The sequence below is a fragment of the Schistocerca serialis genome, chromosome 4, assembly GCF_023864345.2.
Source record: "Schistocerca serialis cubense isolate TAMUIC-IGC-003099 chromosome 4, iqSchSeri2.2, whole genome shotgun sequence".
Classification (NCBI taxonomy): domain Eukaryota; kingdom Metazoa; phylum Arthropoda; class Insecta; order Orthoptera; family Acrididae; genus Schistocerca; species Schistocerca serialis.
Genome location: NC_064641.1, coordinates 126,151,791 through 126,175,069, shown reverse-complemented (window position 1 = coordinate 126,175,069; position 23,279 = coordinate 126,151,791). Strand labels below are relative to the sequence as shown.

At 41.2% G+C, this 23,279-nt stretch overlaps 1 protein-coding gene across 1 annotated transcript in view; it reads right to left on the bottom strand.

Annotated features, from left to right (window-relative positions):
* Positions 1–943: 943 nt before the first annotated feature.
* The window catches only part of LOC126474320 (aspartate aminotransferase, cytoplasmic-like), a 96,909-nt gene continuing 74,573 nt past the window's right edge, over positions 944–23,279 (bottom strand). Inside the window, exons 6-9 of the mRNA XM_050101786.1 lie at positions 18,231–18,396; positions 4,358–4,500; positions 4,118–4,259; positions 944–1,216 (exon numbers count right to left, since the gene is read on the bottom strand). Coding sequence (XP_049957743.1) covers positions 4,120–4,259; positions 4,358–4,500; positions 18,231–18,396 — 449 coding nt within the window. The 3' untranslated portion in view covers positions 944–1,216; positions 4,118–4,119. The remainder of the gene's footprint in view (positions 1,217–4,117; positions 4,260–4,357; positions 4,501–18,230; positions 18,397–23,279) is intronic.

The following is a 23,279-nucleotide window of genomic DNA, read 5'->3' as shown; positions in this document are numbered from 1 at the left end:
GCAGATGTCTGACTGTCTTTTTTGGCTGCCTGTGATTGTCCTTCTTGGTCACATGCCGACGCATCAAACCATGTTAAAATTCTTGGATGTATGCCATTTGTGGAGGGGGGGCAGAATGTTGTTACATTTCGAGGGGTGGGGGGGGGGGGGGGCAGAATGTTGTTACATCTCTGTTGCCCTCTGCTCGAATACCTTTGCTCAGTGTTCCCAAACCTAGATGATTACTGGGTTATGAGACTGCATGAGTGGAAGCCAGCAACCATGTGCATACAGCAGGATTAATACAATTCTTCACTGGAAATTCTCCATGGCCAACATGGGACCATTAATGGTAACAGTTGTTTTCAGTGGCTCTAGCAGGGTGTCCAAGCTTGGCAGTTCCAAGGATGGACTTGCAGTATGCTGAGTCTCACAGAAAGAGCTTTTGCATTCTGCCCATCTACAGTATATCAGTTCATGCCTCTGATTTCACTTGTCATTTTCTCCCACATTAACAGTGATGGCTGTTGCCAACACACCATAACAGGACACCTCACTGGGTGTCTACAGACAGATGGAGAAGTAGTGTATTGAAAAACTATACCTGGATGCTAACTCCTGGAAGATAAGACATGAGGATGCAGAATGTCTATGACATATAGTTATGATTGGCACCATTCACTACAAATGATGTGTTTTGTCCTAATGTTAACAGTTTAATCAGTGTTGGTAAGTAGTGCACAACATGACAATGCAACAGAAGTTTTGTCAGACATGGTCAGAAAATTAATGAAACACATGAATAAATTTGTGTCCATTGAATCCAAAATTATTCCACTGTGGCATTAAAAGACTGATATACCAAAGCAGTTACACAAATCAAGATTATTTTAATGTTTTACGACTATAAGTACAGTATACAAATTATAAAGTAAAATCTTCTATGTATTAGTTGTAAGATAAATTTAACATAAAACATTTTCTTTATTATTTACTCATTCAGCATTTACAAAACCAATCTACAATATTCTTATAGTTCTGTACAGAATTACAATATTCTTCAGAAATGTCCTTAGAAATCTGTATTACACTACACATATTCTTTAGTCACTTTGTTGCTGAGTCCGAGAGTCTGTCTATCTGCTTCAGTTCACCCTAATCATTCGTGCACTTAACACACAAATGAATGATCCATTGGTTGGATTTCATACACTCACATTCAGAACCGTCTGTAATGCTGTAACATAACAGAGTGGTGAAAAGTCTATGCAACTACAGGAATTGTACACACTAACAGCTCCTTGTCAGTGGCAAAGCATGCATATAAGTGCTGGAAGTGCCACTTCTCCGAGAATTTCAGACGAAGAAGAAGAAAAACAATATTTATGTGAAATGATGTTTTATTTGATCTGGACACATTTTAAAATTTATTCGTGAATATCCACCATGCAGCAAACAGCAGAACCACTAGCTCATTCAATACTGAACATTCTCATATTCAAGCTTTCATAACATCTTATACTTGATAAATTTCTGAAGCAACTGGGGAGCATTGAAAGAAATTGTTCCATGAAATCTCTGTTGGGTACAAAGGAAAGATTATTGTTTTATTTTATATGGCACTTCCCTCACTTTGAAAGTCATGCCTTGCCAGTGCTCCAGTCCATGCAAAGGCAAACAAAGCAAACAAGCAATTTTAACATAATACTTGACTATGTACAATAATTACACTTTTACTTTTAGTGCAAGAACAAATAAATTCTTGTATGTATCAACAAATTCTTGAATGACCTATATACAGTTACCTATGAGACAAAGATGGGAAATCTGTTGGAATGAGCGATATCTTTGGGATAAAGATTGTGGCATTACACACTTATGCTTATATTTCACCGTTTTCCCATCTCCACAAGTAGATTGAATTGGGGGGGGGGGGGGGGGACTAAGGGGTCTTACAGCCATAGAATGTCTTATATGGTAGCATTTATTTTGAACTATAAAAAGTTCAATGTACTAAACAATAACTTGTAAAAACTGACTTGTTCTATATCCAGCAGTCTACTCATATATGGTGCTAATGAACTACTAATAAAATAAATAATAAATAAATGTTATGTACGCTAAAGTCCCAAATCCAAACAACAAACTATGTTTATTGGCACATGCTATTACTTTGTCGTACAGTGCCTTCTCCAACCTTTGAAAACACTAGTGGCAGAAAACTGCCCTATGATTGTCCACATAATGCTCTTCTACCTTGTTATAAAGTGGTTTTACTAAGGAGTACTTTAATGCCTGGAAACTGACTGTACTTGAGACACACTGCGTAGGCGCCTAAAGAATGGTGCACTAGTACTCACAATACTGTTTGATGCCTCTTTACACTAATTTGTTTATTTATTTATAGTGATTTGATAACAGAGTTGATGACCTCCTTGATTTCTTCCTGTGGTGTCACCGCCAGACACCACACTTGCTAGGTGGTAGCCTTTAAATCGGCCGCAGTCCATTAGTATACGTCGGACCCGCGTGTCGCCACTATCAGTGATTGCAGACCAAGCGCTGCCCACGGCAGGTCTAGTCGAGAGAGACTCCCTAGCACTCGCCCCAGTTGTACAGCCGACTTTGCTAGCAATGGTTCACTGTCTACATACACTCTCATTTGCAGAGATGACAGTTTAGCATAGCCTTCAGCTACGTCATTTGCTACGACCTAGCAAGGCACCATATTCAGTTACTCTGAATGTATTCTGAAACAGATAATATTGTGAATCATGTGCCGTCAAGAGCGACGTTTATCATTAATGGATTAAAGTTAAGTATCAAACTAATTACATCCGCTTTCTGAATTCTAATTCCTTGTCATGTTCCAGACCTCACGTCAGTATAGTTCTTCCCTCCTCATGCCAGCCTGCGTGAGCTAAAACGTGTGCATTTCGGCCTCCACTAGTAACACGGTGTTGGCTCTTCTGCCAACACAACACTTCCTGTAGCTTCATGTGACAGGTTTGACTCCAAACAACAGTTTTTAGTCATTTTAAATACTTGTCTGTACCAGTAAAACGTTAATTTAACAATCAACTGTTGACAGAAAGTTGTTATCAAATGTTTGATACAGCTCTGGTGGATCAGTAACAGTTCCATTATTCCACAAAAGACAAAATTGTGTAAGATGTTGGGCATCCACCTCTTGTTGAGACATCTTTCACAGCAGATCATGTTATTTTAGTGTTGCTTTGTGGGTTACCCATTATCTTATTATAATGAATTCTTCTAGCTTTTCTGTATGCATTCTGCAGCACTCTGCAATATTACAAATGGCAAATTTTTTTAGCTTGACTGTAACTGACCACTGTCTTTTGTTACAATTACCATTTCCTCTTGCATAATGCTCTGATGTCATTCTTTGGAATCTATATTGCCCAAAACCAAGGATCAAGGCCTCTCATGATCCAAAATATAAAATTCTTTATTCTACAATGTTGTTTTCTAACAAACTGAGGTCACACTGTCACCAATTACATAATATGCAGTCCACAAACAGTAGTTTTGAATGTGTTCTTTTGGTATTGATAGGTGATAACAAAATTAAATGTGGTATACATTTGCATATTTATAATATATAAAAATCAAAAGATTCTATTGTTAGTATCTTAAACCACTTACAGCATTATGATATAAAAATATTACTGAAGGAGACATTTACAGACTCCACAATTTAGTGTTAATTAAACTTGCTTGTCCTAGAAGGCAGATTGTATGAAAATATAATTTTTGAGTTGGAATGAATTTTTGTGCAGTTGTTATAGTTACATTTTATATAGGACCCAAATTTTGTTAGTTGAAATAAAACATTGTTTAAAATGTAACTTATGGAATAATGGTCAATTCACAGATTAACATAGTAGTCTGCTACTTAAAAATAAAACAATAAAGAAATAAAATGAATGTAGTATTTCATACTTTTATTCCTTTTGATTTGATAGCACAGCTATATTAATAAACGTGTTCCCATAACAAATTTACTTGAGAGCATACACATGTAACAGGCAGACTGGTCACCATTCACATTAAAAAGGAACAATCACTGTAACTCAAAACAACACAGTTCGCTCTTGGATGAGTGTTGAATTTCTACCTTTATTTTATCTGTGTCACTGTATCATGGATAGCACTTGCAACATAATCCAGATTTTTGTTGTTGAGTCCACACATGTTGGCTCTTCCACTGCTTAACATGTATATGTGGTGCTTTTCCTTCATGTACTGAACTTGGTGTTCTGCAAAGAGAAACAAATGAATACTATTAAATTTATTTCACACATCCTTTTCTAAAATAAAAAGCAAATTTTACTTATTTTGCTTAAATGTCATATACCTGTAAAACCTGTGAATGAAAACATCCCCACTTGTTTAGTTATGTGCTCCCAGGTGCCTGGTGTTTTCATTCCTTCAAGTTTCTGTCTCAGACTGTGTCTCATGTCTCGGATTCGGCCAGCCATTTCCCTTAAGCATGCTCGCCTGTAATATAATTATAGCATTAGCATTAATGTTACCAGTACAGACTGACAGACAAAACTAAAAAATTACAGTATGTATTTGTATCTAAAATTAATTTACTTCTAGATAATTTAGAGCACACCATATTTACACCAAAGTCAGAAATCCAAGTCTACAGTGAAACATGAAACCAATAGAAAAAAATGTTTTTTTTAACATACTCATAATTAGGAAGAAATGAACAACTGGAGTTAAAAATAAAACTTCTGAAAAGAAGAAAAAGGCAATTTAAAGCTAAAAACTATGCCACAATAAATCTAGTATAACAGAGAAAATGTACAAGGAAGGCAGAGAGTAACGAGACAGAATAAAAACAATCACTTACTGCAGCAAAATATGACAATTCACTATCTACTCTTATGTTTTTTAGGACCAACAGATGAGGCAGAAGGGAGAGGGCAGTTGTAAGATGAGAGGTATTAATAGTGTAAAGTAAGAACAAATAAAAAATGAGGACAGACAAGTGATTGATATATGACACATATACACACTTACAATGTTGGAATATAGCACTAACCTTAGAGCATCTTGTCCTGCTAGAGCATCCCAAGTATTTGGATTACTACTGAAATATCATACACTGTAATCAACTGTTTCTGATTCTTTGTTAGCTCACACACAATTTATTTGTTTGGCTTTGGATTCTGAACTAACCTCATTGTACTCCTAATATCTTTCTTTTTCTGTTTTCAGTAAAGTTATTTTCCAACCTTATATTTAGCTTGTCGGAGTTGGTAACATAAAGGCAGCTATTCTTTACATGAGTACAAAGTACACCGCTTGTCCATTCATATTATGATAAACGGCATGCCTACTTGACATTGATTAACAGCTTTTGGGTCTCTGTATGATTATTTTTTTAATGTTTGAACATTTCAGTTAGGAGTAATGCTGCACACCTGGGAAAAACGACTCCTCTGTTTTATGTTCCATAAATGAGGTATGTAAAACACTGTCCGACTGACCTCAACGGGGTCACCCTCCTCTTTCATACTCATACTCCCAGACACACACACTGCCAACTACCACCACATGTCATTGACCTCAGATGTACTCAGCTGCTGTCAGACAAGCCATCAATGATCATGCAAGTGCTGTTGTTGGTGTTGATGTCACTCAGATAAGTGTGACATCACAAGAATGGAGCAGTGGAAGTCCCATGGTTACAGGCCCAATAGTCATTTGTATTATAATGCTTATCCGCCATCATAAATTATGAGCTTCTTTTTGAGGCGAGGCAAATAAAACACTTAACTAACACTATCCTTCAGTTTTCGGCATTCCTTCAATCTGCCATTCATAACAGAAATACGTCTGCAGAATACTATGTGGTACACTACATTTAACTGTATGAAATCAATTTTGAATACTATGCACAACATGTCCAGGACACTGAAGCAGTTCAGTTGTCATGGGGCACTCCATGGCAATGAGACACACGATGAATTTCAAGGAAACAATGATGCTAATATAGACTACTCACTTATGGGATACCGTCATAAAATAGTTCATTCAAATCAAAGTAATGAAAATTCTTATTAACTGTGGGAGGTTTGTTACCTTAATGTGCTAAAAACTGTGGAAACCTAGTCCAGTGCCTGGCCTAGGTTAAAACAAAGAGCATTTGGTGCCCTCATCATGCAGGAGCAACAGCAAAAATGGAGCAAACTGAGAGAGACTCTGATGAGATTGTAACAGATTGGTACAGCCCATACAAAAGTGTACACGGATGCTCAAAGAATTTAAACAGGAATCTTTGCATGAAAATTGACATTGTCCTCACAAAACCCTGTTGGGTAATTTTAGAGAGCTGGTATTCAAGGACTGCAGAAATTCTGCTGTGACCGTTATACATCAAACAGAGATGATGAGAACAAGATAAGAGGGATTAGAGCTTGAATAGAGGCATACAGATACTAATTTTTTCTTCATTCACTATGTGCACAAACAGTACCACTGTACAGTGGCTCTTGTAGTACATACATAGATAGACATAGGTATTCGCAAAGCACTGATCAGAGCAGTAATGAACCAATTGTGGCCCTGATGTGCAAAAATAAGCCATAATCCAAGTAGCCATAGTGCAAAGTATATGAGAAAGGGAAAGGCATATATGTTTATAATTATTTGTAATTTTAAATAAGGGTACAACAGGTATAAAGAAAGATCACTCCAGCTTACTGGCATCACTTTGTCAGCATGCCTGATGATGAAAAATCAGATTATTGTCAAAACATTGTGTATGCTTGCAATTATAACTTGGTCATCCACCTGGGAATGTTTAAGTTGTGGGAACGACAGCATTATGTGTTCTCTCACAATAAAGTGTAATCTATTCGTAACCATGTTGACTGATTTACAGGTATGTGCTCCAGTATCCACAGTATAGAACTACTACATTGGTGACAACAAGTAACCTGACAACTGTTCTGGTCAGCAATTCACTCACTTTGTTCTGCTATGCACTAACAATGCAGCCATTTTCTGCTATGCCACAAGTGTCAATTGCTCTACATGAGGGCATCATATTGATCTCATCTCAAGTACCATTAGTTCAGTGATAGCTTTAATCAACAAACAGTGATTAAAGCAGCCTCAAGCTATTGCAACCTTCACACCACAACAATGGCTGCCATCATCCGACTTATTATATTATTAGACTTTCCACAGGATCCAGCATCAAGCATGTTAAGCCAGGACCTGATTCTCAGTCTTTGAAGATTCTGACCATTTCCAAGCTGATTGTGTCAACTGCATCAACCACACCACAATTTTCAGCCACAAACATAGCCATATTGGACAAGGTACAATACCACTGTTCTCATCTACCAGATACCATTACACTGGTTCTATATCAACACTGCAAGTGCTCCAGGACTTTTCTGCTATCATTCTGACCTATGCATTTAACAGTCTTTCACAAACAAACAGCATGCTCACCCTTTGAAGACTTTCTCATCAGCTTAAACTGCCTCCAATCCATACCGAGCAACCAGCACTGTGGTTCACATTGGCAGAATGTGTGTTCAAATCACTGGAAATATTGGTCAACAATTTGAAATTTGTCACATTGATATGCCACGTCTCTGAACATGCTGACATCATTAATGACATTATCTTCATGCCACCTGTACATGATAAATACACCACAGCAAAATCAGCCATACCCGAGAACAACATTTACAATACGTCATATACAATGAACGGTTTCAAGACACATTTGTAATTCTGACTGTGAGCTCTCTAGGTACAAATCTCTTGCTGGACAATATGCTTTGGACTCTCTGGATAGTGAAATTTCCTCAGCAACAGCAACTTACTTTCATTGTGCATAAGGCAGAGCAGATAAGACAGAAAACTTGCCCCAGTGGATAGATTACAGATGGTCCTACAACATTACTGTGTAAAACTTCCAAGATACAGTACAACCACAGCACATCAAAATGCTGCAACCCACTACACACTCCAAGCTACCCTGAACAGAGTCAAGAACAGCTGACAGCGATGTCACCGCCGTGACTCTGGGTATACCCTGGTTGGCTGCATATGGCACCACTGCTGTGGCTCACAACTCTGTGATGCCCAATCCTGTTGCCACTACTAACACAGCTGTGCTGGTACCACACACAATTCAGCAACATTGTGCACAACTGTTGGGTTCCCCGCTTGCATCCAAATGCCAAGTGTGCACTGAAGTAGGCGCATTGGGGCACATGTGGATGATAAGCCACCTTCACACATATTGAGCCAGATATGCATCCATTCTGATGGATAGCTATCACACGACCAACTGTATATACTAGATCACAACTTGGGACATGCTTCCTGATGGACACTGGTTTTGATGGTAGTATGATTCCCACAAACATGTTCACAAAGTCTAATGACTCATTATCAATTCAGCTTGGAGCTTCTAATGACTCTGTGCTCCCACTGCATGCAACTCAGGGAAAATCCTCACTACCCACTGACCTTCCTTCCCTAATGACATTATGAGCCAGTGTTAAGCATGGAATTTCTTTGAAATTTCCACCTCTAACCTGACCTTGAACAAGCAACTCGTATACATCATTTGAATCAACAATTCATCACTGGACTTTTCTTCCCAGTATCAACTCCACCAGTGCACTCCAGTTCACAAGCCACTTGTCTAACTAACAATATTGACAATAATCACTCAGCTACCATCAAAGAATGCACAACAATCATCAACACAATTGCGATGACACAGCAATAATACCTTGACACATCAACAAGTAGAGATTGTTTGCAGGGATAATGGAAACCAACAGCTTCACAGTATTTTCTGAGATCTCAAGCACACTCTTGAACAACAGAAGACACTCATGGCTGCCTACCCACATGATGTCTCCAACCTGATGTATCACTGCCAAGCAGATGTGCCACTGACACAACGCAACTCGCCATTGCAAACACAGGTTACTCTGGTGCTTTCAGCCCCACCTTCCAGTACACTGACTCAGTATTCCACTCTCTCCATGGCACACACAATCACTTGTCAACGAGCAATTTGCAATGGAACAACTCACTGCATACTTACAATACCTGAACTGCTGGTGCATCACAAGGTACTCCCATTAGCTACTGTTCTCCTGCAAGCAACAAAAATGATGATCGTGACCTTCAGTCAGGATTGTTCTCCCCTCTGACAGCTCCTGGGTGTCACCTTCTAAACTCCCCTCTCACTTTGGAATGACTACAAAGTGCTCAGTTCTCGACTAATTATGGTAGTTACCCCATCCCCAACATACAGCATTTCACATGCTCATTCGTGGGTATAAGGGTCTTCAGAGTAATAGACTGCAAAACAACATACCTGTAAATATGGATGCACCTGGAAGACATTGATAAAACAGCAGTCACTACCCCATTCAACCTATTTGAATTTTTGTTCATGTCACTACCCACTCACCTTCCTTCCCTAATGACATTATGAGCCAGTGTTAAGCATGGAATTTCTTTGAAATTTCCACCTCTCACCTGACCTTGAACAAGCAACTCGTATACATCATTTGAATCAACAATTCATCACTGGACTTTTCTTCCCAGTATCAACTCCACCAGTGCACTCCAGTTCACAAGCCACTTGTCTAACTAACAATATTGACAATAATCACTCAGCTACCATCAAAGAATGCACAACAATCATCAACACAATTGCGATGACACAGCAATAATACCTTGACACATCAACAGGTAGAGATTGTTTGCAGGGATAATGGAAACCAACAGCTTCACAGTATTTTCTGAGATCTCAAGCACACTCTTGAACAACAGAAGACACTCATGGCTGCCTACCCACATGATGACCCCAACCTGATGTATCACTGCCAAGCAGATGTGCCACTGACACAACGCAACTCGCCATTGCAAACACAGGTTACTCTGGTGCTTTCAGCCCCACCTTCCAGTACACTGACTCAGCATTCCACTCTCTCCATGGCACACACAATCACTTGTCAACGAGCAATTTGCAATGGAACAACTCACTGCATACTTACAATACCTGAACTGCTGGTGCATCACAAGGTACTCCCATTAGCTACTGTTCTCCTGCAAGCAACAAAAATGATGATCGTGACCTTCAGTCAGGATTGTTCTCCCCTCTGACAGCTCCTGGGTGTCACCTTCTAAACTCCCCTCTCACTTTGGAATGACTACAAAGTGCTCAGTTCTCGACTAATTATGGTAGTTACCCCATCCCCAACATACAGCATTTCACATGCTCATTCGTGGGTATAAGGGTCTTCAGAGTAATAGACTGCAAAACAACATACCTGTAAATATGGATGCACCTGGAAGACATTGATAAAACAGCAGTCACTACCCCATTCAACCTGTTTGAATTTTTGTTCATGTCCTACAGTCTGAAAAATGCTACCCAAATTTTGCAGAAATTCATTGACAGTTCCTCCTTAAATCAGACCGTTGTTATGCATATCCCAACAATATCTTAATTGTCTCCTACAGCAATGTGGACTGTGATCATGTCCTCAAAACTAGTTGTCACTGCCATCTGAGAGGCTGGGGTCATCAAAAATGAAGAAAAATTTCAACTAGAAAAATCAGAGGTGACCTTCATCGGACATACTCCAAACACTGACGTCACTAAACCCACACTAGAATGTGCAGAATTCATGCAGCAGCTACAGCCTCCATAAACGTATTAATATGTACAATGATTTCTTGAAGTTCTCAGCTTTTATTATTGCCACCTGTCACACACAATTTAAGATCCACTCACCAACCCTCTTGCAAGACCAGACACGCATGGAAAGATGATATTGGTATGGACACCGCAAATGCAAACCGGATTCGAATGAACAAAAGCCTGCCTGACAAAAACAACAGCACTCACCCATCCCCTCCCACATGCACTCCTCGTGGTCACAACAGATGCAAGTGAGATGGCTATTGACACAATCCTTCAGTACGTATTAGATGGTGAGATGCAACCTCTTTGTTTGTTGTTGAAGAAACAAAACATCACAGCCAAAGTGGTCCATGTTCAACCAGGAAGTGTACATCATGTATGAAATGATGCAGTACTTCTGCAAAGACAGCAAAGGAAGACAAGTAGTGACATACATGAACCATAAACCAGTAGGAGATGCAGTATGCAACCTGTCCAAGAACAACAATCCTCATTGCTTCTGTCACCTGAATGTCACCTCTCAATATACTATCAATGTAGATATTTGAAAGGAGCTGATGATATTGTTGTGGATTACTCATCGCGCATTAGCACCATCTCCTTCCATATAGACTACACCACCCTCACTCACGACCAAGTGCTTGACCCATCAACCACTGACATCATCAACAACAATACATCAAGATTATGCATTGAGCACCATACTATACCAGGCACCAATGATCACTTACTGTACAACATCTCACAAAATAGAATGAGAACCCTCATACCAGCCTCTATGTGCTGCACACTATTTGACCAAATTCACAACGTGGCTCACCCAAATGTATGACTGATCATACGGCTGGTTAGTGGCTTAATATCAAATGGGACTACTGTGCCCAGGTGCAGGGCGGTCTGACATGCTAGTGCAGCAAGATCAGGTGCCAAGTACAACTGACACTCTGTTACATTGATATAACATGCACCAAATTCTGCATGTACATTAGCATCTGACTGGTCCACTTCCTGAATCAGAAGGCTTTAAATATATATTATCAGTCATCGATCGTGTCTCTTGATGGTTCAAGGTGGTATCTATCACAGATATTGTGGCTGATTCTGCTGCCTGTGCACCCATGAATATGTGGGTATGCTTCTTTGGTTGTCCTGACACAATCACTACCAACCAAGAATGCCAACTTGAGTCAGCTCTCTGTCAACTCCACAGCACAAAATGAAATTGAATGACATCGTACCATCTGTGAAGTAATGGGCTGGTGGAACACTGGGACCGAATGCTTAAGATCATACTCTTGTGCCACACAGACATCTGGACAGAGGTACTACCCTGGGTCCTGCTCAGCACCTGTACAGCCTTTAAGGGGGATCTAATGGCCTCTCTGGCAGAAGTACTGTATACAGAAATGCTCACCCTTCCAGCAGATTTCAAACTATAAGCAACCACATCTGTTCTGACTGAACTCCCGGCTCTGGTACAATGCGTGAAACAACACAACTGTGCCTCTCAAACTGTACCTCTGACAGCACATACAGGGTTATTACAAATGATTGAAGCGATTTCACAGCTCTACAATATTATTTGAGATATTTTCACAATGCTTTGCACACACATACAAAAACTCAAAAAGTTTTTTTAGGCATTCACAAATGTTCGATATGTGCCCCTTTAGTGATTCGGCAGACATCAAGCCGATAATCAAGTTCCTCCCACACTCGGCGCAGCACATCCCCATCAATGAGTTCGAAAGCATCGTTGATGCGAGCTCGCAGTTCTGGCACGTTTCTTGGTAGAGGAGGTTTAAACACTGAATCTTTCACATAACCCCACAGACAGAAATCGCATGGGGTTAAGTCGGGAGAGCGTGGAGGCCATGACATGAATAGCTGATCATGATCTCCACCACGACCGATCCATCGCTTTTCCAATCTCCTGTTTAAGAAATGCCGAACGTCATGATGGAAGTGCGGTGGAGCACCATCCTGTTGAAAGATGAAGTCGGCGCTGTCGGTCTCCAGTTGTGGCATGAGCCAATTTTCCAGCATGTCCAGATACACGTGTCCTGTAACGTTTTTTTCGCAGAAGAAAAATGGGCCGTAAACTTTAAACCGTGAGATTGCACAAAACACGTTAACGTTTGGTGAATTGCGAATTTGCTGCACGAATGCGTGAGGATTCTCTACCGCCCAGATTCACACATTGTGTCTGTTCACTTCACCATTAAGAAAAAATGTTGCTTCATCACTGAAAACAAGTTTTGCACTGAACGCATCCTCTTCCATGAGCTGTTGCAACCACGCCGAAAATTCAAAGCATTTGACTTTGTCATCGTGTGTCAGGGCTTGTAGCAATTGTAAACGGTAAGGCTTCTGATTTAGCCTTTTCCGTAAGATTTTCCAAACCGTCGGCTGTGGTACGTTAAGCTCCCTGCTTGCTTTATTCGTCGACTTCCGCGGGTTACGCGTGAAACTTGCCCGCACGCGTTCAACCGTTTCTTCGCTCACTGCAGGCCGACCCGTTGATTTCCCCTTACAGAGGCATCCAGAAGCTTTAAACTGCGCATACCATCGCCGAATGGAGTTAACAGTTGGTGGATCTTTGTTGAACTTCGTCCTGAAGTATCGTTGCACTGTTATGACTGACTGATGTGAGTGCATTTCAAGCACAACATACGCTTTCTCGGCTCCTGTCGCCATTTTGCCTCACTGCGCTCTTGAGCGCTCTGGCGGCAGAAACCTGAAGTGTGGCTTCAGCCAAACAAAACTTTAAGAGTTTTTCTACGTATCTGTAGTGTGTCGTGACCATATGTCAATGAATGGAGCTACAGTGAATTTATGAAATCGCTTCAATCATTTGTAATAGCCCTGTACTATATCAAAAACATTTGTTCACAAAGCGCTGTAAGGGTGTGGATTTGTGGTGCTCTGTGATGACACCATTCACCCACAATTACAATTTCCTTACACAAGACCATTCCGAGTCATCAAACAAGGACTGTAGACCTTCAGCATCACCATCAAGGCCAAAGTTACGACAGTATCCCTTCATAGACTTAAGCCAGTGTGGGTATTGTGGGAACCTGCCAACACTGATGTGGAGGATACAAACACACCACCACTTAACAATGCTGACACAACTTTGTGACCATTCCCTTCACTGGAAATCATCACTACTGATGTTTATGAATTTGAGCCAGAGCACCTCGTGAAAATAATCAATGATGAACTCATTACTGATGCATGTCAAGACCTTCCAAGCATGCTAACAACTCCATTCATCCATCTGCTCTCACATGCCTATCGGCTACCCTCTTATGTCAAGTGTGCAACCCTTTCACTGCACACACCTTCGAATGGCATCCTCACCATCACCACACCTATCCAAATCCCCTATAGGCAAGCAAACCCCATGATTCCACCGATACCTCTCCTTTCATCTACAGCATTTCTAATGCTGCAGCAACATCCGCTGACAGCACTTGACTATATGCCACCTCCACCACATTACAAACTGTGAGAAATGGTCCAGCCATGCCCTGTGCAGGAGCCGGCCACAGCATGGTTGGTCACACGCTCCTACATTCTCACTGCACCACAGTTGATGAGGGTCAATCACCTCTCCCTTTAGTGTTCCACACTCTGGGAGGGAGGCGGGGGGGGGGGGGGGGGGGGAGAGTTGTTTGTGGGAACAACAGAACTGTCAGTGTCAGCAACTAAAGAGCTGCAGCTCCAAAGTGGAACATCTGTGGGACTGGAGATCAAAGACAGCACTATTCAACCTTAGTATTGTGTAGACGTCTTTTATGTGTTCTTTTGTAATAAAGTGTAATCTCTTCGTAATCATGTCAGCTGACTTACTGGTACATCCTCCCATATCTGTAGTGATCTACCACAAACTCAATATATCACCATTCTGACATTCAAAATGTGTTGCATATGGAGCTCATTTCAATCCATTGAGTTAAAGAAATTAACTATGCCTCAAACAAATCATCAAAAAATCAATCAGTAATGGAGCTATAAGTGGTAAAAGGACAAATAAATAGCAAAGTAAGTTTAAAATTGCCCACATGGTTACATTGTTGATCAATATCAGCTTGAAAATTTTAAAAAAAGATTAATTAGTAAATGTAAGGATCAGCTACAAACGTAAAACTTACAGCCATTATGCAGTAACATATTATATGTGCTAGTGACTGGATTATCTCAAGAAGTAATAATCATAATTTCTTGAACTGTAGGCCATGCTGAAAAGTAATACTTTTGAATTTGTTAGCTGAAAAGTCTTAAAGCTTTTTAAATAAAACGCCCTTTATTAACATTCTACATCTTTATTCTTCATCTCTGAATATTTATTTCTCCACATAATCACTCTGGTGATGAAGACATTTCTCCCAATATGAGACCAGGTAATTGATACCATCACTGTAGAACATTTGACTTTGCTGACAGAACTACAACCTCACCTCTGCTTTCACCACTTCATCAGTATGAAAATGAAGTAGTTGAAGCTGTTCTTTAAGTTCTGGAAACAGACGAAAATTGGATAAAGCCAAGTCAGGACTGTATGGAGGATGGCCGATGACAGTGAACCCAAGGTGTCAGTTTATTGTGGATGTTGCAGCACTCGTGTATGGTCTGGTATTGTCATGCTGAAAGGGAGTGTGCTCCATGTGTAGATGAACTCTTTAAATTCGTGCTTTCGGTCTACTGAGGGTCTCACAGTACCTTGCAGAGTTTATGGTGGTGCCTTTAAGCATGAATTCCAAATGCACCATACCTTGAATGTCCCGGAACACTGTGGCATGACTTTGCCTGCTTATGGCATGGTCTTGAACTTTTTTGGCATCGGTGATTCTTTCTGGCAGAACTCCACTGATGCTGTCTTGTGTTGGGGCACCAAATGCTGAACTTAGCTCCCATCACTTGGCACAGTGTTGTTAAGGAACCTTTCACCCTTACTCCCAAAACACAAAAGAAAATGATGACAGATGTCCAATGTCCTCTGTTTCATGTCAAGAGTGAACATTTGAGGCACCCACCATGCACTTAGTTTGCTGTACTGCAGTTCTGCAATGATGGCAAGTACACACTATCATGATATGTCATACTTACCTGACTGCTGTGCCTATGTTATTCAGTGATTTCCTCTGATGAGTGCATCAGCCTGCTTCAGATGAGTCTCATCAGTTGCTGTAAGCAGTCATCCATTCTGAGCTCTGTCACACACACTCTCTCCATTACAAACATCAACAACCCAATGTCTCTCATTACTAATGTTGATACAATCATCACCATACGCAGCTCTCATTCTCCTATGTATTTAAATTGAAGATATGTTTTCTGCAGTGAATAGCATGCTCGAACAGTCCACGGGTGTACTGCTGGTCCATAGTGTCCAACGAGCACAATATTTCGGCGATCAGACATGTTGCCATCCTCAGGTGTGCTGACAAACTGAGCTCCTGAGGGTGGGCGGCCATCTTAAATCCCCTCCTCTCACAAGACGTTCTCTCCACGGTCCGCACCCGTGCGTCAGCAGTCTGTGAGATGCTAGAGTCGGCATCTGTGGTGGCGTCAGTGTAATTGCCTCATCCGCCCTAGCTGCCCATTCGTTTCCTTTGTTGTGCATCTTTTTAATTAGACTCAGTGTTGGTTACCTTGCCCTGCTGAGGTTGTAGCCGCAATCTCGATTGATGCGTCTGTCCCTGGTACAAATTTCGATAGTCTCTCTAATGACACTGTCCCAGTATTTAGATGTCTGTGTCAAGACCGTAGTATGTTGGTAGTCCATTTAGTGATTTTTAGACAAACAGTGCTCTGTGACCGCTGACTTGTTGGGGTACCCAAGTTGAGTGTGCCTCTGATGTTCTCGGCAACAACCTTCGATGGTGCACACTGTCTGTCAATATAAGTCTGCCCACATTGACACGGAATCTGGTATATGCCGGGGAGCTTGTCCTTCCCTGGGGCCAGATCATGAATGTGTCATCCACATAACATAGAAATCGAGTAGGTTTCCATTTGGATAATACCAAAGCTTCATCCTCAAAGTACTCCATATAGACTTCCTTACACACCTGATCTCCACACATTCGAACATCAAATTCACTAAGGTGACCGAAGCAGAAGGAAGGTTACCATTCCTGGACATCATGGTCAAAAGAAGAGCGGATGGCACTCTGGGCCATGGGGTATACAGGAAGTAAATGCACACCGACCTGTATTTGCAAGCAGATAGCTGCCACCACCCTGTGCAGAGGAATTGGGTGCTAAAAACACTGGTGCACAGGGTGCGCACCATCTCTGATGCAGAGAGTCTACCCCAAGAGCTGGAACACCTCAAAACTGTATTCCGGAAAAAAATGGTACTCCAAATGGCAGATCAGACACGCTCTCTGCCCCACCTCTACAGTACAGCATGTGGGGATGGAATAAGTCACGGAGAAAGAGATAGCCACTGCCTATATACCATACACTGGCACACTATCGGGGAAAATAGGACGAATATTGAGGAAACATCGAGTAGGAACTGTCTTTTGCCCACCAAATAAAACGCAAGCATTATTGGGAAGTGTCAAAGATGGTCTCGGTTTGGGGATGGCTGGCATATACCAGATTCCATGTCAATGTGGGAAGATTTATATTAACAGACAGCACACACCATCAAAGGTCATTGCTGAGAACATCAGGGACACACTCGACTTGGGTACCCCAACATGTCATCAGTCACAGAGCACCCATTGTCCAAAAATCATGAAATGGACTACCAACATACCAAGGTCTTGGCACAGACACCTAAATACTGGGACAGTGTCACTAGAGAGGCTATCAAAATTCATACCAGGGATGGACTCATCAACCAAGGTTGTGGCTAAAACCTCAGCAGGGCATGGGAACCGATATTGAGTCTAATTAAAAAGATGCTCAGCAACTAGGTTGGACAAGGCAATTACACTGATGCCACCACAGGCACTGACACCAACATCTCACCGACCACACTGACGCACAGATGCAGACCGCAGAGAGAACACCTCATGAGGGGGAGGGGATTTAAGACAACCGCCTGCCCTCAGGAGCTCAGTTTGTCAGCACACCTGACGATGGCGACATGTCTGATCACCAAAATATTGTGCCCATTGGACACTATGGACTGGCAGTACACCCGTGGACTGTTAGAGCAAGAAATACGCTGGGAGAAACTGATGAAAAGCATGCCGTTTCTCATGCACTGACATAGTTATGTTACACACTGCCTTGTTACATGCTAAAATTCAGAGCCCTCTCATGGCAGAGGGTTGTAGCTTGCACCAGCAAAGTGGGAAAGCTGACCAAGTAACAGAAGACTATATCACACAACATTATGCTAGAGTAGACACAGCCAGCAATCAAAAAATTTGTGTTAAATGTAAAAGCTTAAAAGCAAAAGTTAGGTATGCCTCTAAGTATGATATGGAAATTCCTTAACATTATATACTCAGAACACAGATTTCATGTTTGGACTACTATCCCTTACCATTCCTCCTGCATATTTGGGTCTTGAAGCATTGTGGAAACAATCTGTGCACCATGTCTTGGAGGACTGCAGTACAGGGCTCTCACAATAATACGAAACTGTGATCTCATCTTCTCAATCTGATCTGGATCATGCAAAACTACTGTTAAGTTGCCAATTCGTTCACCTAGAACAATGATAAAATGTTTATTTGCCTACATGAAGAAGCATGCATGCATGAATCAGTTGCAACTAATTAATTGAGGATCAGGTACTAACTTATAAATCAAAGATGCCCATTTTGCAAATCTTGGTTCTTATTGGGATGATGTATTTACAAACTCAAACAACAAGGAAAATATATGTGGGGACTTCACCATCAATTATGTGAAATACCATATAAATAAAACTAGTTGGCAGCAATAAGAGTACAGCCCTCCAACAACTGAGTATTGCTGGAAATGATATAAAATGGACATCTTTATTTAAATAAAGACAATCAATGAAAGCATTAATGAGATAGTTATATTACCAGGCATTCAGTGATCAAAGACTTATGAGACAAAAACAGCTCCACAGAAGACAGGACTTTTATTATACAAATAGGTCATTTGTGAGATACGAGGAAGAGAAACTTCTCAGCATAAAACACAATTTTAAGTGTGTACAGAGTGAGTCACCTAAAACTTACAACACAAATATGGTGGAAATGAAAAGTGTTATTGATGTGCAATTTTCACAGAATGGATTGGTAGTCAGTCGTTCATATTAACATCCAATAAATATAATGTAATAACGATAGAAGAGGTAGAGGGTGGTCTGAAAATGGAAGAAATATAATGTGGATAAAACTGGAGGAGGCCGTGCAGAACATAAAAGAAAAAAAGGCAAAGGGCATGGATGAATTAAATGAGGAAATTATCATAGCAGCAAAAGGGATTAGGACCTAGTGGCTGTATGGAATTATGAAAACTCTTTGGAAGGAACTGAGAACTCTAGAGAACTAGATGACGAAAATAATTGGACCTGTCTTCAAGAAGGGAAGCCAAACTGATTTTAAAAAACTGTCAGGGCATTACCCTTATGTGGCACAATGCTAAAAAGTTTTACAAGATTATGGAGGGATGAATCTGTAGATTAGTGGAAAAGCAGCTCAGAAAAAAACAGTATGGCTTCAGAACAGGCAAGTACACAGTTGGTATCATTGTTGCAGAAAGACAGCTACAGAAATACTACACTGAGCATGGGAGATATACCAATGCTCTTCTTGATTTAGAGGCATCATATTATAAAAAAATGTATGTACGTAGTATGTACATTCCACATCTCCTAAACTACTGGACTGATTTAAACCAAATTTGGTACATGGATCATTTACTGTCCAGAAAGAAGGGCTGAATAGGTATTAACCACCTACCTATCAAAGGGGTGGGGTGGAAATGGAGTTCAATCCATAATGGGCAAATCGCAGACTTGAGAATGAGTTCACATAGCCATTTGCAACAAACTTTATACATAATTGCAAGCCTTCAGGAAACTTTTTCTTGCTGACACTCCCCCTCAAAACAATGAAAGAAAAAGAGTTTATCATTTACTACATTTCTACTGTTGGACAGTAAAAGTGCCACATCAGGCAAGGAATTTTAGTTTACTACTATTTTTACTAGTAAGTCTATTCACAACACATTTTGGAGATAGTATTCACAAATACCACTGAATATACCAAAATTATATCATTGTGTGACACATAGTTCAGGAGGTACAGTGTCATAAATAATGAGATGTGTGAAAAACTGCTGCATTATGCATGAAGTTTTAAATTATGACTGCTTTACTACTAACTCTATTTTGATAGCACATTTGGCAGACAGTATACACATATCGTCAATGTAACTGCAAAATTATCTCATTGTATGACACATAGTCCAGAAGATAAGACATCATGAATATTAGGTGCCTAAAAACGAAACTGCAGCACAAAATTCACTAGACTTATAAGTGAATGTATGAAATGTGTTAAACACGTATCAAATATATGTGTACATGGATGAAGCCATGAGTAAAAAGCTCCTCCTAAACTCCTGGATGAATTTCAACCAAACTTGGTACATTTCTTACTTACTGACTGGAGAGAAATAGTTTGTGGCTAACAATCACCAACCCGATAGACAGAAAGAGTGGGGGAGGGGGAGATGGAGAAACAGAGAGAGGGGAAGGAGGAATGGATGGAGACTGGGGTGGAGGAGGAAACGAGCAGAGAGAGGGGGAGGAGGAGACTGTCAAAAAATGGAGATGAGGAAATTGTCAGAGAAAGAGGGGAAGAGGAGACTGAAAGAGAGAGGGGGGAAGAGTGTATTAATAGATGAGATGTGGAGATGGACATATGAGATGAGAAGATTGACAGAGAGAGGGGGAGGAGGAGATGGACAGAGAGAGGTAGAAGGAGGAGATGGGCTAACAGAAGACTGGAATAAATACATAACCAGGTAGTACCAGGTACTCAGCTAGTCCAAGAATAAAGTTTGAGATGCATTAAGAAAGAAATGGCTAGAGAAGATGACTTTTCTGATGGATGCATTGCACCAGGGAAATGTAAGTTGAGTGAGAGGGAAGGATGTCTGAAGCAGAGAAACAGCCTTAGAAAGAAGTCCACTGTCTGAATTATTACTTGTAATAGTGGCAGTAGGTGGTACAATGACACAGATGGTAAAAGAGGTGGGAGTGAAAATGAGCCCAGTGTTCTCTGCTGATGATTAGATAGTGTTAGGGATGAACAAGTACAAAGTAATTAGATGTTTGGCAAGAAGGTGTTCAAGAGTATGGCCTACAATTTAATGCAAAGAAGTGTGAGCTGTCAGTCACAATAAGAAAAGGACACATCTACAGTAAACATGACCTGAGAGGGGAGCAGTTGAGAATGTGAAAAGTTTCAAGAACCTGGGAGTGTATTTTAGCAAAATGGAAGAAACTATAAAGAGAAATATGAACATGCAAGATAGAGATGGCAGGTAAGTGTTAAAGTGGAAGGCCAAGGGAGAAGTGGCTAAAACCAGCAGAAGGAAGTGTTAGGAAGGGAGAAGAAGACTGTGCCAAGTTACTGATGGAGGTAGCTAGGTTTTCTATTTAAATGTTTCTGTGGCGGTTATCGACTGCAAGAGTCAACCGCCCATCTTTGAGAACAAACTTCTTTGAAAACTGTTGATCTCAGTATGTTCAGGACTGTGTAATGGAGTGTATTTGTTTGTACCGACATGATCAAAATAAAGTTAATTCATTATAAACAAGCGAATACTTAATGTTGGGATCAATATTACCGTACGTAATATCTCGATCACCATACTGGTGACCCCGATGCTCATGAACGCCGCTTACGATGCCAGAAATGTGTACTGGAACATCGCCATGGACAAACAATGCAGCAACCCTTTGTCGGATTTCTACGTCCATCGACTTCGCATCACGCTGCATCTGGATGCAGTGTACAGTAAGCATAATTAGTGTGTAAATTCCCGACTCTTGTGTGAATCGTTCTTTTTGGTAACTTTCGTCACCTTCTCACACATCGACAATGCGACCGAAGCGTACATGGTGCCCGTCACAATCCACTCAATGCGTCGGTAATTTCACATTCCGGACAGTGCAGTGCTCCTTCGCCGATTAATTTGGACAATTTTGACTTGCTTTTGTGTAATGAATCAACTTTGTGCAGTGCTTCGACATCGCACAATCATGCCAAACAATGGATTGCAACAAACGGAGACTATGTTGCAAATCCCAGTTCACACGAACTACGGCTAAATCGCATGCCTGGTCAAATTCACAAACGCCTGTCATGGCTACTGCAACTTCTGCGCCGCGTGAAAATTCGTTCGAACCGATTTCCGCACAGCCCATCTTCCAGAGTTCAAATGTTTGCACCAACTTTTCCACCACTTCTCCGTGCTTGTCCCTCATTTGCAGCATTCAACTACCAACATTTCTCTCGGACCAACTTCCAATGTGTTCATGGCTGCGGAGTGTATATTCTCCTCTTATGGCATCACCGACGAATGTGAAAAATACCTCGTACTCTTCAGGCACCTAAAGGACTATCATTATATAATTACGGACATTATCTGTGACAATTTGAGTGACAAGTATACCAGAGCAAAAGCCACTTTAATTCGGCATCTGTCACCAACATCACAGGAACAATTTCATCAAGGACATCCTACTGATCAATGACAATTCACCAATTACACTGACGACAATGCGGGCTGTTTCTCAGTGCAACACTGCACGGGCCACACCTCCCTCTACACAGCATCCGAGCCACACTGACTCTGCTTGACCGCTACCGACAGCAGCATCACAGCCACTGCCTGCTGGCTCACTGACCTCGACCCAGTCAAAACAAACAGCTGCGCGACATACGATCCCGCCATGACTACCGCAACCGCATCTTGTCAACAACTCGCCAACACTATGCATGCTTACCACCCGGCCGTTCACTACTCGATCATGCCTGCAACTTGTTCACCCATCCAAGAAGACGATTTTAGTCGTATCAATGCTTCATACAGCAGTGAACGTGTTCTCACTCCGCCGCCGACGAGTACTGAGTTTCACATTCACGATCACACACACGATCTCTTCTACTCAAACTGTTACGTCAATACTGTGCCGCCGACCTCGTCTTGTATGCCAGGTTACCCTTTGATAGACACAGATTCTGATTTCGACCCCATCTTACTCAGTGATACACAGCAGACTGCTTCATGACATACATTTTTGCCTGAACAACTGCAACAGCTACGTGAGCAAATTGCGACACACAACTTGTTGGTACAAGATCAGTTACACAGGCTGCAGCCGACACTGAACGAGCACGACATGCATCGAGTTGATTCATGACATACATTTTCGCCTGAACAACTGCAACAGCTACGTGAGCAAATTGCGACATACAACTTGTTGGTACAAGATCAGTTCCACAAGCTGCAGCCGACACCAACCAAGCACGACATACAACGAGATGCTCCTGTCATTGTTCCGCCTCCGACTGCTGACGATCCTTTGCCGTTACTACCA